Raw genomic sequence first — 18,166 nt, 5'->3', positions numbered from 1 at the left:
GCAACAAAGGTTGCCTATATTTAACATTCATGGCATTTTATTGCTAGATACACTGGCTAACTCAGATGTCAGAAAATAAGAGACTTTGCACAAAAGCTGGTTTTTATTCATTTTGTGACACACTTCCTAATGCTGCCCAAACCAGCGTGTGTTGGTCTAATGGCCCTTCTGTATATCTATATTTATATCTCTGTAGCTGTTTGGAATTTGGAAAGTCTCGATTACCCTGTGTACTGCAACATTTTGCAACTGTGCTTGAGCGTAAATGTATTTTGATGCCCCTGTTTGCTTCAAATGGGAGACGCACTGAATATAAAATAGAATATATTAGCAGCCTGCTGGCGTTTATTGTGACACGGAAAGAGTTAATCCTAGACTTTGAGCTCTGGGCTTAGTTTATTGAGCTTCTGGATACACGTGTTAATTTTCTCAGATGAGGGATAATGGATGTCACTTGAGAAAACAATACTGATTTGGGTTCTTTCATAGTTTGTGGGTTTATGTCCCACATGGTACAGAAGCAGGCGCTGGGAGATTGCCTGAAATATGCCTGGCCTCTCAGCTGCACTAAAAATAATTCCTGCTTCCCCTACTTCTAAAGTAATTCTGAGATGCTGCAAACCTTATCAGCTCCTTGTTTAGCAAAAAGGTTTCTCGTCAGCTTTCAATAGCAGTAAGGGAATGGTCCGTAGGGGCGAGTGGTGTGTTTTTAAAATGCTCCTTTGTAAGAACTTAGCGTGTTTTGGAGGTTTTTCGTGTCGTTCCGTTGCTTTTGTTCTGGAGTGTTCTTGGCCGGGTGACCTTTCTCTGAGAGCAGCCGCTCACGTTGGATTTTGGCAAAGCGGCTTTGATAGTCCTTGCTTTACTAAGCACCAGCACCTCGATGACAGTAATTCACCCTCTAATACCCCCACAAAACCTATTTATGCAGAACCTGACGTGATTTGCAGTCTCCGTAAAGGAGGAACACAGGACTTAAGCAGCGCCTAGAATTAATTTTTTGACCTCCATTTCAGCTACTGGTTGAAGGATTGGGCTGCTCAGACAGCTGAGCTGCGCCTGCTATAACCAGGCTGCCAGTAAAACTGATCTTAGTAGCGATAACCGTCCAGCTGAAGCCAGCGCAATCACAGCCTTTTCATGACTATTGCCGCACCGTGTCCGTTTGAAGTGTGGCGTGTTGCCGGTGAACACCAACGAGCAGCCCAAAGTCAGAGTGCTCGTCTGAGATTTGCGACCAGTGACAAATACATGGTATTTCATTTGTGTGTTTCCAGAGACAGAAATAAATGCTGGCAACTAATAGTTTTATGAGAAGTTGCTTCTTTTTTTTTTTTTTCCCAACACCTATTTTAGGGAAATGTGTGAGTGGAAAATTTTGTTTTCACAAATTCAGACAACATCTGCATTAATATGGTATATTGTAAGGATCATTAATGTTCAGAGTATATTATCAGGTGTTCTCTAATGCACTTTTGATGAGCTTTAATGATGCTTGCTGTAGTGTTTTTTCATCTTTTCACTCCCTCCCCTTTTTTTTTCCAGCTTGATTGTAATAATGACTTAACCCAGGTGGTAGGCTCCATCCACAAAGTGCCCAAGGGAAATATTATTCCCCAGTACCAGCAAACATCACAGAAAGTCATTGAGTTGGCTGTGGTTGTTTCCCCAGGAGGGGAGATCTTGGCTCTCCCCCCCGGGGGCCAGACCTGCCCCCGTTTGCTGTCTCATAATTTGGCTTTGGGAAGAGATGGAGAAATGGCATAAAGAAACAAGATGGAAAACGTAAGGAGAAAAGGCAGAAATGCATGGTAACTTTTTCCTGATTTCTGTTAGAAAATCACCTGTTGTAGAACAGGGTCCTGGAAAGCGTCTGGGTCATTCGGAGGTGATTAATAAGGAGCACAGTGCTGTTCAACCGCAAAATACTCTCAGTTTTTGGAAATAACGGATATTTGTCTTCAGAATTTGTGTCTTGCAGGTCTCTTAATCTGCACTATCAGTCAGAAAACTTATTTTAAAAGCCATGATTTCACGGGCTTTTTTATGCTATCCAAATTGCACGGAAAAGCAAGTTTTAAAGTGAGAGTCACAGATTGTAGCTTCATTGAGTTGAGATGCCAGATAAAAGTGTAAAAGTGGAAATGCAGGCAATGGTGGAAGAAAAACACCACAAATGCTTTCAGCTGAGCAAGTTCTTTGTAGCCCTGAGTTTGCGGAGTGTCGGGTATCACTCACCGCGGGCCCGTAAGGTTTCCCGGCAGTCGCCAGCCCTGCGCCACGAGCAGGAGTAAATCATGTCGGTTCTTTAAAAGATGGTCTTTTATAAGTTTACCCAGGTTTACAAGCACATGGGAAGAAGGGGGTTCTTTGTTTTCTTACTTTTTTCCGAATCTCCGCTTCATTGTTCGTAAAAGAATTCAAAAGTAAAACACCCGGGAAGAAAATGCCGCCGTTAGGTTGCTTTTGGCTACGCTATACTTTGCAAGTGTCATCTGCAAATGCTGTATAAAGGGAAAGGAGTCACGTTGTTGAGCACAGGATTTCCCATTTTCCGTACAAAAGCTTAACTAGTTTTCTTGCTCTCCCTATTTAACGCCTTTCCCGGGCTGGGTGTGGGGAGCTTTGGCAGCAAAGGGCAGCGTCCCCCCCCGTGGCCGTTTGGTGCGACATGGATTTTCTTTGCGGTCGTTTCCACTTTCTGGGAGCTCTTTGCAGCGTCTCCAAGTCAGCCACGTCGGCCCCTTCCAGGCTGCAGCAGCCCCCGCGTGTTCTCCGCGGATGGGGCAAGATGGGGAGGACGCGGCGCCAGGCTCCTAAAATGGAAACGAAAGAGCCTACATGATATCTGGCCTGAAACTGGTTTAGATTTATGTTGGCAAATAAAAAGAGGCTTTTTAGTGGTCTTTTACTTCTAGGAGCATGGTTTCCCTCCCCAGTGAGATGCATTTTGTGTCAGCTGTTTCTATATTAAAAGAAGTCTCCTGAAATAACCGCTCTTGGCTTGTCAGCATCTGGCAGGAGCCCGGAGCCCCTCACCCGTCTGGCCCCATGGAGGGGGGGTGCCCCGCCGGGGGGGCACAGGGGATCCCAGTGGGTCCCCCCACGGCCACTTCTGATGTGCCCGGCCTGTGCGCACACACCCCGATTAAATTTCTGCTCTTGTCAGGCCATTAAACCTCCCCAAGTGATTTGTTCTCCCCAGAGAATCCAGGGAGAGGGGGTGGAAAGGTAAAAAGAGAAAGGAGGAGGAAAATAAAGAAGGGCTGGTGGGGGAAGAGGGGAACCAAAAATGAGTAAAACAGAGCTGCTGAATCCAATAGCCAAGTATTACATTATAGGCTCCCAGTCTGGATATAAACAAAATGTTTCCTTAGAGCAGAACTGCATCCAAAAGTTAGAAAAGTTGTTTTCCAGAGCTGAAACAGCCGCGCTCTGTCCTGCCTCCGGAGCGGGAGAGGGCTGCTTACGCCTTGTACTGCCCTGGCCCAGTGTACCCCCTTCTTACCCCTTGTACCCCCTCCTTAACCCTTGTACCCCTCTCTTTACCCCTTGTACCCCGCTCCTTACCCCTTGTCCTCCTCTCCTTAACCACTACACCCCTCTTCTTACCCCTTCTACCCTCTCCATCTACCCCTTGTACCCCCTCCTTACCCTGTGTACCCCCCTCCTTACCCCTTGTACTCCCTCCTTACCCCTTGTACTCCCCTCCTTACCCCTTGTACTCCCCTCCTTACCCCTTGTACCCCCTCCTCACCTCTTGCACCCTCTCCTTACCCCTTGTACTCCTCTCCTTACCCCTTGTACTCCTCTCCTTACCCCTTGTACCCTCTCCTTACCCCTTGTACCCTCTCCTTACCCCTTGTACCCTCTCTTTACCCCTTCTACCCTCTCCATCTCCCCTTGTACCCCCTCCTTACCCCTTGTACCCTCTCCTTACCCCTTGCACCCTCTCCTTACCCCTTGTACTCCCCTCCTTACCCCTTGCACCATCTCGTTATCCCTTGTACTCCGCTCCGTATCCCTTGTACCATCTCTTTACCCCTTGTACCCCCTCCTTCCCCTTGTACCCTCTCCTTACCCCTTGTTCTCCCTTCTTACCCCTTGTACCTCTCTCCTTGCCCCTTGCACCTTCTCAACCCTTGTACCCCTCCTTACCCCTTGCACCCCCCTTACCCCTTGTACCCCTCTCCATCTCCCCAGCTCTTGGGTTGACTTCCATCATCTTCTCACAGCGCTGTGTTGACTCTCCGTGTATGTCGCCGGCCCTGATTTAACGTGACCAGTCAATGCGTCGTTTAACGTTGCTCCATTGTCAGGGTTTGCAGGCTTGTCCAACGCTGTGTGACAGTGACCGCTCCACAGTGACATCCCCAAACGCACCTGGGGACAGCAGAGCGAGGCCAGGGCTCTGGGCGGCTTCGGGTCAACCAGGTTCTTGATTTGGAGAAGTCTCCATCTCTTAAAGTATCGCTCAGCTAACAAAAAGTGTTTTCTAACAAAACAAAACCAAAATGTCAAAAGAGCACGAATATTGTCACCAAAGTTAATAAAAGTAAGGAAATTAATATTATAGTTGACCTCCAATACCTAGGCACAGTGGGGGGCAGCAAGGAAGTAGTTAGAAAGGCACCATGGTGAGCCTTAGCAGCGAATTACCTTATTTTTATTAACTTGTGACAACGTCGGTGAATTTCCTTTCTGTTGTATGAAGTGATTAAAAAAGCTAATCAGATCATGTAATTAAAATACATAATTACACAATCTCGGAGTTTTTCATAATTACTTCACATGGTAAATATTGTTACCTGCTAACACTTGCACAGAAATTCTGGCAGGAATTTGTGTGGGGTGGTTAGGAGGTGTCTGCTTTCCAGTGCTTGCAGTGGAAGCTTCTCTAATAAGAGTAGAGAGATAGTAACATGTTTAAAAATGGAAAACATAGCGAAACTCTAAAATAATGACTCGGTTGTATCTTTTTAATGCTTTTGCATGTGCTGGGCAGCTGGTGTGTGTTGACACGGTGTGTCCCTGTGCGTTTCCAATGGCTCTTCTCTTTGTGCTCACACCTCGGCTTCGTATTTTGTTAGGCAGCACCCACTGGAAAAGGGGTGTTTTGATACAAAGCAACACAGTAAGAAAAAAATCAGATCCAGTATCATAATTCCAGCCAAAGAGCTGAATCCAGATGGAGTCGCTCTTCAGCACGGTGACTTCAGGATTGACGTGATGTTGCGGCTTTCCTGAGGTCGGCTGGCCAGGAGGTCTGGGGCTCTGGTTGTGTTCGTAGGAAATCTAAACATACAAGGTATGCTAATCCTAAATAATGAGAAAATTAATTAAAAAAACCCCAAACAATCAAACCTCCAAAGTGAATCGCTTGAAATCACAGTTACTGCAGTGTGTCAGGCTGATATTTCCTGTTCAGAAGGTGAGTTTTGTTCTGAGATGCTCCATGGCTGAGGTGGAGTTCCCATTTTTCAAGTGAGGAGTTAAACACAGACAGGACTCGGTCTGGCTGGGTAGCCAAGGTCGGCACTTCCATAACCCTTGGTACTCACACCTCCATGTGCTAAGCTGAGCCTGAGATGGAGTGCAGTTCAGTTTCACAGTCATTCTGGCTAAAGGTGTGAGGGAGCAGTTACGGGATTTTCATCCAAACCATTCATTCACCCAGTTTTGTTTGTTTTTGTAAGGGCGAGATGGGATAAAGATCCTCTTTCAGACAGCAGCCCAAGTTATCTGTGGCCAGAAAACTACATTATCCTGAAAATAAATAACAGAAAACCATTCACAATACAAGCAATAATTTTTCTTTCCCCCCCTAGATTTAAATTGCCCTCTTGGTTATGACCAGCTTACTGGCAGCATTTCTTCTTTTCGACATGGAGCTTAAAGTCCCCGTTTTGCCCCTCGATGGCAGTAGAGGTGGGATGGGGTTTGATTGTTTTGACCACGGTTTCCTCTGCAGGAAACATCCACCCACCCCAGACACCCAGCTCCAGCTTCCACCCACCTTTTCATTTAGTGCACTCCTCTAGAGAAAGCCAAATGCTTTCCGTACCTGTAGCATCAAGGTGCGTTTTTCTCAGGTAAATTCAATCTCTCCCCACTGCCTCCTCGTTCCTTTTAATGAGTTATTTAGTCTGTTAACACTCCTTGATATTTTTTTGTAAGTATAGCCAGTGGGGAGAGGTAGAGAGAAAGGTATTTCCTAGAGCTTTTTCCTATATTTCGTTCAATTCTGTGATATCAGGGTGTTGCAGACACCAGGTCAGTGCCTGTTGTTTTAGGGGAACACTGATGGACTGAGAAGGATTCTTACTGGATGGCGAATGCTTGTTTTAAAAGCCGTTTCTTATTTAAGGTGATGGATACTGAAAAAGCAGCAGTGTTACCGTACGGTGTGGAATACACATCTCTCCAGGCAAGTCACGCTGGTTGCTTTTCATCCTGCATAGCACAAAATCTATAGTTACCTTCTTTTTAAACCTTCCAGTTGTTTCTGTGGGGTGGTGGTAAGTGCAGAACTGCCTTCCTACCTCTGTTCCAATGCAGTTGCAAACCGGGTGCGCATTCCTGACCCATGTTTCTCTAAACGATGCTCAGGAATGCACTTCATGTTCAGCACTGTGCTTTTACATTTGTGGGTGTTCTTTGTTAATTTTAAATGATATATTAAAAAAAAAACCCAAACAGTTCACTGTAGCGAAGCCAGAGCGTTGTCTGAAATGTTGACTGTGAATTCATGAAAGGGACAGGGAATCCCTGCACCTTGCTGAAAATCCCTCTCTGTACAACTGGCTGTATTTCATATTTGTGTCATTTGAGTTTTCAGAAGTGTTGAGCAACTGCTGTTCCTATTGATTTCAGTAGGATTGATGTGAATACACAACACATTTGGAAGTCAGGCCAATGATGCATATGCGCGGCTATAAAACAGCTTACTTGATACTGTCTGTCACATGTAATTTATTGATTTTTCTTCCCTGGTTCTTTGAAGGCAGTATAAAATCTGGATGTTGTTGTTTTTTACTGTTTGTTTATTGCTGAGTAATTTCAGCCAACATGTGTTTTTCAGCATTAGGTCTATTCATCACAAACGTCAACCCATTAAGTTTGTAAGTGCATCACAGTTTTCCCACCTAGATCAAAATGAGAGTCTGGAACAGCCCACTCTTTCTAACTTAACAAGCCTGTTTTATATTCCCCTGCAACTCGCTCTAATAATATGACCAGCTTTAAATTCCTGGGGCCGGAAAGCTCGGCAGTAAAGTCCTGTGCAGGGCTGCGGTTTCAAACACGAGGCTTTTCTCAGGTTCGGGACATGGCCGTTGACATCTCTTCTGCTGAGCACCAGTGGAAAGTCCTCATTAGGAGCAAAAGTTTGCTCTTGGGACAGTTTCGTCATATGTTAAAGACAGGGACTGCAAACCAGTTTTCCTAGACGTAATGTCTCTGCTGAGCATCATTGGAGATCTCATCGTAGAGAGCCATCCTAGTAATCTGATCACTTTTGGCGACCTCAGCCAGAAGACACAGAACAGTTGTGGTGCCTGGTCCCGGTTTTCTCCATTCTTAGCGGTTCTTCTGTCTGAGAGTTGATACATGGCCCAAAAGTTGAGGCAGAAAAGGAAGCCCCGCTCCAGTATTGTCTGCCGGCACAGAGGTAGGGATGAGCTTGGCTTAGCAATAGCAACAGCTTATCGGAGAGGTCTTGACAAAACTCTTTGTCCTCGTTTGCCACCGCCCCAGGTTTAAAGGCACTTGCTCGTCCAGACTGTTCCCCCGGCCATCAGAAGCAGCTCGGAGCTGGTTGTGCACAGCTGGACCGTGCTGCCCGGCCGAGTCAGCGCCGCTGCCCGGGCTCCCGCGCACAACCTGACCCCGACGTGGATCTCATGAATGAGCTAAATGGGTTGTAATTGATGGCTTAATCTTCACTTGAAAGTACAATTGAAAAACATGGAAATGAGCACAGTGAGCATTAAATTAAATCGCTCTGAGCTGGTCAGTGAGAAAAGTCTGTCTCTCTTTAATTTTGGATTCTGTATTCAGTGGGTTTCTCCAAACAGCAGCTGGTCTGTATTTCTGATGGTGGTCACGGGAGTGAACTGGGGGAAAGAACATGAGCCGGGTCTGTCTGACCCCGTGTACCTGAGGGAACAGGTGCCTGCTGCACCTGAGGACTGAAATCATAGATCTAGGAGGTGGACCTCGTGCCCTTCATCCCACCAGCAAGGCTCTTCCACCGGCCACATCTCCACGAGTAGCTGAGTCTTGAAGTTTGTGCTGTGCGGGGATTGCCCTCCCTGCTAACAGGAGTAAAACGTGAGCAAGGGAAAACATCTTCCTGTAGAGATGAGAAAAGAAAGGACTTTCCTTTTTTCCTTCTTATGAAGGTTGATGCTTTTCCCCAGCTCTGGCTGGATCTTCGGGGTGCCCGGGGCAGGTCTGCATGTGCCGTGGGCTCTGCTCCAAATGCCGCCTGCGTCCTTAGGTTTAGATAGAGAATGAAGCGGGCAGAGCTCCTAACCACTGTGTGCCGTCTCTTTGTTTCGTATAATCAAGTGTTGAAATCGTGATAAATGCTGACAACAAGTAGCAAGAAGTGCAGAATATAATTGTGCGAGTGTAAGGCCGGTCGGGTCAGATGAAGTTTATGCTCTGGCTAACATAGTATGGGGGGATATTAGTAACAATTAGCATAATTATTACCATTTATTATAACTAATTTTATAACTAATTATTCTAAGTAATAATTATCCTACTAGGATTATTTTCCTAAGGGCTTTGTCGTTCCTTATGTTTGAAAGTTGTGCGTGTCGTAGCTGAAACTCTAATTTTACCGTATTCTCTCGGTGTGACTGTGTGTGTGGCCCCATAGCCCGTTTTGTTCTTTTACACCTTCCTTACTCCTGCTAAATGCTCCGTGGGTATCAAAGCAGGCGAGGGTGGCACGGGACCCTCTGGGCAGCAGGGGCAGCACGGGCAGCGAGGTATTAACATCTCTCTGTTAATTCATTGATGATTTTGCCGGTATCATCTTCTAATCTCTCTTGAAAAAGCCCGAACGTGCATTTGAACGTTTCTGAAGAGCAGATTGCTAAGCAAAATATATGTCTAATCCTAACATTTTGGGAGAAATAGGGTGAGTTATTATTGATTCACAGAGCACGACAAAACATCACTGCATGAATTAGCAAACAGCTGTTTCTAATTTGAGTTTAGAACTGTACACAGAGGAACTTGTTTTAGTGCTCACTCCTTTCATTTATAATGAATTTTAATCACCGCTACAGGTGAGAAAAATGTAGAAACAAGCTTGTATCTTGTGGAAGAAACAAAGGAGAGACAGATGCTAACAGATTTACAGTCTGTGATAAAAGGAATGTTTTGGTACACTTTACATGTAATTAGAGTGCAGCTGTTTCCAGTCCCAAGTCCATGATGCACAGCAGAATATCGTATCTGCTGCTTTTCCAAAGGGACCAAAGAAAAACAGTGATTCAACTCCGAAAGCATTTCGTTTATTCCTACATCTAACATAAAACTTTCTCCTCCACCCTTTATTATTTAAGTGTGAAATAGCTTATTTAATGATATGTTAATTTTTTTGTTACCAGCAAAATTTGACTTAAGAAAAAACAGTGTTAAAAAGAACTTTCTCATTTTATCCTCTGCGTAGAATTATGTGTCGTCCTATGGATGGTTGTTACTGAGTCTCGATACCTCTGCTAACGGGAGACGAGGGCTCAGACACGCGTTACTCTGGCTTAACAAGTTTCTGTGTATCAATAGACATCTTTGCGTGTACTTTTAACTTGTAGCATAAAAAAAGAGACTAATTAGATGTATCTTTGATCATTACAGAAAGGTTTAAATGACGACAGCAAGGTTTAAACCCTCTATGTGTAACAGTTTATCTGCGGCAGACATCCCAGCAAGTTTAATGCTTGAAATTCTGCACTACATCTTGTGCTGATTTTGTATTCTAAATACCAAGTTACTCTCTGCATGAGAAGAAAAATCAGATTATACTTACTATCCATTGAGCCAGACGTCTTTCCATCTTCTTTAAAAGCTTCACTTGAAAATGAATTGCAGTGCAAAGCTGTGAAGTTGGAATAAGAGTCGCTAACTGTTGGTCATTTAGCCCAACAACAATGCTTACAACATAGGCACGGAAATAGCTATAGCTCCACTGCCTGTGGTCCCACTTACATTAGCACCCCTTAGTTTTTTACCCAATTTTAGGTTTGATTTGAACATTTTATATATATTCATATATATATATATATATATTTTAATAGCAACATAGTGCCTTAAAATACAAACCGATGAAGATGGTTTTGTGGGGAAGCAGCAGCTGCTGACACAGTGCACAGGGTGACCAGTCATGGGGGACGCTCTCATGAGATTTTTGTAGGGATAATTATAAATGAGACGTAAAAATCTCGTTTCCATTGTTCAGTGTGCATTAGCGCCGGGTTTCGTCGGCGTAAAAAGCGTCTCATTGCCACAAGAGCAGGGGCTTCGCGTTCCGCTATTGCAACACAACCAACAGCAGCGGTCTGTGAGGCCAATATGTGCATAGAAACGTGCAGGAAAACGGGGCTGAACACTCCAACAAAAAAATCAAGTAAAAAGCTGTCACAGTGCACTGAAAATATTGAAACTTAAAACATTTGCTCTGTAAACTTGATCAGCATTATTTCACACTGCAGAGTCAATGAGCAGCGTCTGCTCCGTGAGGTTCTCGCTCTAATCCACGGTAATGATCCATCCTTGGCTTTAATACGTAGTGCAGCAATGCAAAATCTGCTGTAACTGCTACTGAAGGTTTCTCGGTCCTCAGTCTGTGTTGTATTCTCATCGTTAAGCATCCGTGATAATAATAATTATTGAAATTGGTAGTGTTTTGATCAGGCCTTCCACCCGAGGATGTCTGGGGCTTTCACAGCGATGCAGAAGCAAGCCCTACAATTTGCCCTTGAGGAGCAGATGGTTTCTTCTGTTATGGAGATGAGGAACTGAAACAACAGTTCAGAAGCACATCTTATGGTGCCGAGCTTGGTTGCAAGAGTAACTTACTTTTTTGGGTTCTAGAATTCCTTCAGCTCTCAATGGTCTAAAGGGATTTGGGTGCTTTGACCGTTTTTAAGGGATCCTCATGACACCCCACATCGCCCAGCAGATGTTTAGGTGAGGAGGAACCGCAGCTCTGTGCCAGCCCATGGGGGCTCTGTCCACACCTTGTGTTCTATAGCAAAATAATTGAGAACTAATAAATGTATCCCCACCATTGGTGCCGCTCAATGCAATCGCCGATGGGCCGCTGGTCCCCTCGCTACGACACGTCGCGTTTGCCGGGGCTTCGTTGTATTCTTTTAGCTTCACTGTTATTTCTGAGCTTGGCTCATGTTACCTGGAAGATAAACAGAGAGGGAAGTATGATTTATACCGCCGCTTGGCCAAATTGCTCTTAATAGAAGGAAAAATACATTTATTGGATGCGTTGAGGCTGGAATGATCTCCTCAGTGATGATGATAAATGCTCGCAGTCCCGTAAACGTGCTGAACATTAAGTTGCTAAATTACTGTACTGCTTTGAGATTGATTATCAAGTTTGGCCCTTTAAGCTTCATGACCCGAACATATATCCTGAGGACTACTGACATCCTGAAGCTGCCTCTTTTTTTCCTAATTAAACTTTTTATTGAATTTTCTTACCCTTTTAATACTTGTTTGGATTCTCTTATGTGCAAATGACAAAAGCCTTGCACCAGCCATGTGATTCTCTATTTTAGAACAGTCCCACTTTGCAGGATTAGCCATTTTTAATGACTTTAATCTCCTTTTTGAAAGTGATTTTTCTCATTCTGCTACATTCCTTTGATTGCATTAATGTAGAATTATTATTCTCACCATCATTGCCAGACATGTCACACCACATCTAAAATATATCTGTCTTCCCACTAAAATATTACTCTGCTAAAATACCTTAGCATTTCCTTCTCAGTTCATTATAGGTGTTTTCTTCAATTTAATATGGCAATTTAAAGTTAACAGGGCTATTTTTCATTTCATAAAGAGATTAATGATAATGAGTTTTCCCTAATTTCTCCAGTTTAGGCCTTCAGTAATTTAGTATCTTGTTTGTAAGGAAGTCAAGGTAGGTTGTTTCTGGGTCTTAAAGTTTCCTGATTCCTTTTAAATTGTAAAAGTAGGAGAAAACGGTGCAGCAAAAAGAATCCAGAAGTTAAACATGAAATTCAGTGAAAGGTCTAAACAAAGTAACAAAAGGACACAACCTTTCAACTGTGTAAATGCTTCAGTTTTTATTACAAACCCAGCCTTTCAACCTGAGAAACGTGAACTTTTTCGAATCCGGATCACATTAGCGCAGCAACGTCTTTGTGCGTCCCTCACCCAGTAACACCAGCTTGCTTTGATTTTGCTTTTCCGAACAGCCCAACCCGTTTGAAGAGCAGCGGCTGGAGGGGAACTGGCCCCGTGTGAGCGTTGAGTGCGTGTTGGGCTGGATCAGTTGGTGTCAGAGGAGACGAGACCTTCTGGGAGCTCTGCTGGGGTTGCACGGTGGGCCAGCGCCGTGGTTGGCACCCGCGCCTGCGGGTGGAACAAAGTTAAAGCAGCGGCCCAGCCGGCGTTACTGCTGGATTTGGCCCATCGCATCTCCGTTCCAAAGCAGAACAATGGAGCTTTGTTCGCTGCTCGGTTTAAGGGCTCGGGGCTCCCCCGGTGCAGCCTGTGTGCTGGGCAGGGAAGAGATTAAAAATATATAGATTTTTATAGTAATTCCTGCAAAGTGGACATTCTAAATTATTTTAATTACAGCCAGTAAGCCGAGCAGTAAATAACACAATGCTGGTGTGCTTTTTTTCCCCTGTTGTTGTTGTTTTTCTTCTTCCCCCCCTCCCCGCTCCAGACAGCAGCGGCGGTAGCAAACACACCATGTGCTGCCCTAGTTGGGGCCCAGCACCCCCCTCTTGCTCCCCTTTGTCTCGTCTCCCGGAGGAGCCCAGCTGGCGAGAGGAGGGAATTAGCCAGCGCAGAGCCACCCGCACCTCCCCGGGGCCCCTAATCCGGGCGCTGCAGCCGGCTGCTCCTGCCGCCGTGGGGCTGCGGGGCCGTGGGGCTGCAGCCCCGGCCTGTTGGACAGGGGGTCCCCGGGCAGCAGAGGATGAAGCTGAGGTTGGCAACGTGAGGCTTTGTTGCAGCTGCAGAGAGACACCGGCTCGCGGTTGGGGGATGAAGAAGAGAAGAGTTCATGTAAAACTGGGGGGCTCGTCGCATGGGTTTTGGGCTCAGGCTGGGCCAGGCACGGAGGAGTGAGTTGAGCACAAAGAGCTGGAGCATCCCAGGAGCGCGGTGCTGGAGCCGGGTGCATTTTGGAGCAGGGGGAGGCGTGTTCTCGGTGTCTGGCATCACTCCAGACCAGGCGGTTTATTAAACCGGGGAGCGAGGGGCGCGGGTGCCCGACCCACACAGCCCAAAACCAGCAGCCCCTTGTGCCGGAGGAGCTGTTTGGTGTGTGACTTTGGTGTGGTTTGCCCAGGCAGCTCCGCTCGCCCCTTCCTGGGTGACAGGAGGGTGTTACCGCGGGAGCTGCCCGTGCGGGGTGACGTCCCGGCCCCGCTCGCGGATCGTCCCCAACACGTGCTCCTGTGCGCCGGTGGCCGCGGAGCTGGCGGCTCCGACACGCACAGCCGGGATTGTTTTGTTGGTTCGCTTTAGTAAGAGCTGAAGTAGGAACATTAAATGTTTTATAAGGACAACGCATCTGGAGAACCAGATCCTTTCTTTGAATCTCCAAGTGTATATGTGGTCAGTGCCTTCCCTCGTTTACATTAACTTTCTTTTTTGCTTCATTCTGTGGTTCGGTTTAATATCGGACTGGTGACATTTTTGCTTCACTCAACATCTCCGCGTTTATTGGGATTAGGATATTTGAACTCGCTCTCTTCTGTTTCTTGTTAACAGTTCTGTTTATGAAAGCTGCCAACATTTTATGTATTCTTCCTAAAACGACTTTTTTGCTGCTGGAGTCGGTGCTGTGTTTCTTTATGGTAATATCAAATTATAAAATATTTTCCAAAACATCATGTTTAGCAAAGGAAATAGTTATTAAAACAGAGGCTGGGCTCTTGTTTTATCTTGAAGTTGATTCTTTCGTGATGTCTTGAGACCTCCAATGGTGATTTTCTGAGCTTTTAAAATTGGTTTTATTTTGCACCAAGCAGGCAACATTACCTGTCATACGAATGAATGTGGGAATGATGCAGATCTCTGGTTTCATTGAGGTGCCTCAAATGTGATGCTTGTATTTCAGCTCTGCTTTGAGCAGCCTTTCGTTCTGTTACAGTTGTGAGACAGAGCCGAAGGATTTGCTTAAATGCAGACATTACTTAAAACCACCTCGATGCAGCGTTTAAAAAGACCCACAAAATCACAGGTGAACACTTAACACTGTAGCTTTTCAAAATGTTTGCATTGCTTCACTGCACATTGTGTTTTGCTTTCTTTATTCATTGTTTATTGCTTCACAGTACAGTGAGCAGGTGTTTAACCTGCTAAAGAGAAACGCTTTTTATTAACACTATATGTTGGCATATTTGTGAAGGATGCGGACCGATACATTTTATCGCTCTTTCTCAAACCTCCTTTGAAATTCGAGAGAGATTTTTCGTATTTATTTATTTTTAAATGCTGTAGTGGCAGAAGCCCATCGTGTTGTTGAGAGCTTTGTCCTTATTTCACAGATGCACTGGGAATTGTTTTTAATCTCCTTTCTGCTTTCCCATTACAGATGGTGATGACGACCCACAACTCTCCTGGGTGGCTTCATCTCCCTCCAGCAAAGATGTTGCATCACCCACTCAGATGATAGGAGATGGGTGTGATCTCGGCATCGGGGAGGAGGAAGGGGGGACCGGCCTGCCGTATCCCTGTCAGTTTTGCGATAAGTCCTTCATCCGCCTGAGCTACCTTAAAAGGCACGAGCAGATCCACAGTGACAAACTACCTTTCAAATGCACCTACTGTAGCCGGCTTTTTAAGCACAAGAGAAGTAGGGACCGCCACATAAAGCTTCACACGGGGGATAAAAAGTACCATTGCCACGAATGCGAGGCTGCGTTCTCTCGCAGCGACCACCTCAAAATTCACCTGAAAACCCACAGCTCCAGCAAACCGTTCAAGTGCACCGTGTGTAAACGCGGGTTTTCCTCCACCAGCTCGTTGCAGAGTCACATGCAGGCTCATAAAAAGAACAAGGAACATATGGCAAAGACTGAGAAAGAGGTGAAGAAGGATGATTTTATGTGTGATTACTGTGAAGAGACATTCAGTCAGACTGAAGATTTGGAGAAGCACGTAATGACACGCCACCCACAGCTTTCCGAGAAGGCAGATTTGCAGTGTATTCATTGCCCTGAAGTATTTGCAGACGAAAACTCGCTGCTCTCACACATTCATCAAGCCCATGCCAACAAAAAACACAAGTGCCCTATGTGCCCGGAGCAGTTCTCTTCCGTGGAGGAAGTTTATTGCCACTTGGACAGCCACAGACAACCTGACTCCAGCAATCACAGCATCAGCCCAGACCCCGTCCTGGGCAGCGTGGCGTCCATGAGCAGCGCGACGCCCGACTCCAGCGCCTCGGTGGAGAGAGGATCCACCCCGGATTCGACCCTAAAGCCTTTGAGAGGACAGAAGAAGATGAGGTCTGTGGACAGAGAGGAAGGGCAGAGCTGGTCGAAAGTCACGTACAGCTGCCCGTACTGCTCGAAGCGCGACTTCAACAGCCTCGCCGTTCTGGAGATCCACCTGAAGACCATTCATGCAGATAAACCTCAGCAAAGCCACACGTGCCAGATCTGCCTTGATTCCATGCCTACGCTCTACAACTTGAACGAACACGTGCGAAAGGTGCACAAAAACCACGCCTATCCCATGGTGCAGTTTAGCAACATTTCCGCCTTTCACTGTAACTACTGCCCAGAGATGTTTGCGGACATCAACAGCTTACAAGAACACATCCGTATTACTCACTGTGGCCCAAACGCTACCCCTCAAGATGGCAACAACGCTTTCTTCTGTAACCAGTGCTCCATGGGCTTCCTGACCGAAGCAACCTTGACTGAGCACATTCAGCAGACTCACTGCAACGTAGGAAATTCAAAATTGGATTCCCCTGTCATTCAGCCAACCCAGTCTTTTATGGAAGTTTATTCATGCCCTTATTGCACAAACTCCCCCATTTTTGGCTCCATCCTGAAGCTTACAAAGCATATTAAAGAAAACCACAAGAACATTCCTCTGGCACACAATAAGAAGTCAAAAGCAGAGCAGAGTCCAGTTTCTTCTGATGTTGAAGTCTCTTCCCCTAAAAGGCAACGGCTTTCTGCCAGCGTGAACTCAGTGTCGAATGGTGAATACCCGTGTAATCAGTGTGATCTAAAGTTCTCCAATTTTGAAAGTTTTCAAACCCATTTAAAGTTGCATTTGGAGTTGCTGTTGAGGAAACAGTCTTGCCCTCAGTGCAAAGAAGACTTTGACTCCCAGGAGTCCCTTCTGCAGCATCTCACCGTACATTACATGACAACTTCAACGCATTATGTATGCGAGAGCTGCGACAAACAGTTTTCTTCGGTGGATGATTTGCAGAAGCATTTGTTGGACATGCATACTTTTGTGTTGTATCACTGCACCCTTTGCCAAGAAGTTTTTGATTCCAAGGTATCTATCCAAGTGCATCTGGCAGTCAAGCATAGCAATGAGAAGAAGATGTATCGCTGCACAGCCTGTAACTGGGATTTCAGGAAGGAGGTGGATCTCCAGATCCACGTGAAGCACAGTCACTTGGGGAACCCGTCCAAGTCTCACAAGTGCATCTTCTGCGGTGAGACCTTTAGCACAGAGGTGGAACTGCAGTGCCACATCACAACCCACAGCAAAAAGTACAACTGCAAGTTTTGTAGCAAAGCTTTTCACGCCATCATATTGCTGGAAAAGCACTTGCGGGAGAAACATTGTGTGTTCGATGCCAGCGCTGAGAACGGGACGGCTAACGGCATGACCCCGACAAATAAGAAGACGGAAGGGGCGGATATCCCGAACATGTTAATGAAGAATCCAGATACTTCCAACAGCCACGAAGCCAGTGAGGACGACGTGGACGCTTCGGAGCCCATGTATGGCTGTGACATTTGTGGGGCCGCCTACACTATGGAGGTTCTCTTGCAGAACCATCGCTTGAGAGATCATAACATCAGGCCCGGGGAGGACGACTGTTCTAGGAAGAAAGCAGAGTTCATCAAAGGTAGCCACAAGTGTAACATCTGCTCGAGGACCTTTTTCTCCGAAAACGGCCTGAGAGAACACATGCAGACCCACCGGGGCCCCGCTAAGCACTACATGTGCCCCATCTGCGGGGAGCGCTTCCCGTCGCTCCTCACCCTGACGGAGCACAAAGTCACCCACAGCAAGAGTCTGGATACGGGCACGTGTCGGATCTGCAAAATGCCGCTGCAGAGCGAGGAGGAATTTATCGAGCACTGCCAGATGCATCCGGACCTCAGAAACTCGCTCACCGGGTTTCGCTGCGTTGTCTGCATGCAGACGGTCACCTCCACCCTGGAGCTGAAAATCCACGGGACCTTCCACATGCAGAAACTGGCGGGAAACTCCGCAACCTCATCGCCCAACGGCCAGGCCTTGCAAAAACTCTACAAGTGTGCGTTGTGCTTGAAGGAGTTTCGGAATAAGCAGGACTTGGTAAAGCTGGATGTGAACGGCCTTCCCTACGGGCTGTGCGCGGGATGCATGACCAGGGGCGCCAACGGACAGTCCTCGGGGCTGGCGCCGCAGGAGGTGAACGAGAGGCCCTGTGGCAGCCTGAGGTGTCCCGAGTGTAGCGTCAAATTTGAAAGTGCCGAAGACCTCGAGAGCCACATTCAGTTGGACCACCGAGACCTGACGCCCGAGACCAGCGGCCAAAGGAAAGGTACCCAGACGTCCCCCGTTCCCAGAGTAAGTACAGCTGAACCTTAAAATGTCTGAGGGATAACATGTACACCTCAATGTGACATAGAACTGATCCGATGTTATATATTTTTTTTTAAACTGTCACTTTGTAAAACGA

General features: G+C 46.3%; 1 protein-coding gene across 2 annotated transcripts in view; it reads left to right on the top strand.

The window, feature by feature from the left end:
* ZNF423 (zinc finger protein 423) overlaps positions 1-18,166 on the top strand; it is a 218,081-nt gene that overhangs the window by 110,071 nt on the left and 89,844 nt on the right. For both annotated transcript variants that reach the window (XM_082062694.1, XM_082062693.1), the window contains one exon: positions 14,831-18,054. In XM_082062694.1, coding sequence (XP_081918820.1) covers positions 14,831-18,054 — 3,224 coding nt within the window. The remainder of the gene's footprint in view (positions 1-14,830; positions 18,055-18,166) is intronic.

The sequence above is a fragment of the Streptopelia decaocto genome (assembly GCF_964273445.1).
Source record: "Streptopelia decaocto genome assembly, chromosome: 11".
NCBI classification, from domain to species: domain Eukaryota; kingdom Metazoa; phylum Chordata; class Aves; order Columbiformes; family Columbidae; genus Streptopelia; species Streptopelia decaocto.
This window is presented reverse-complemented; position numbering and strand designations above follow the sequence as displayed.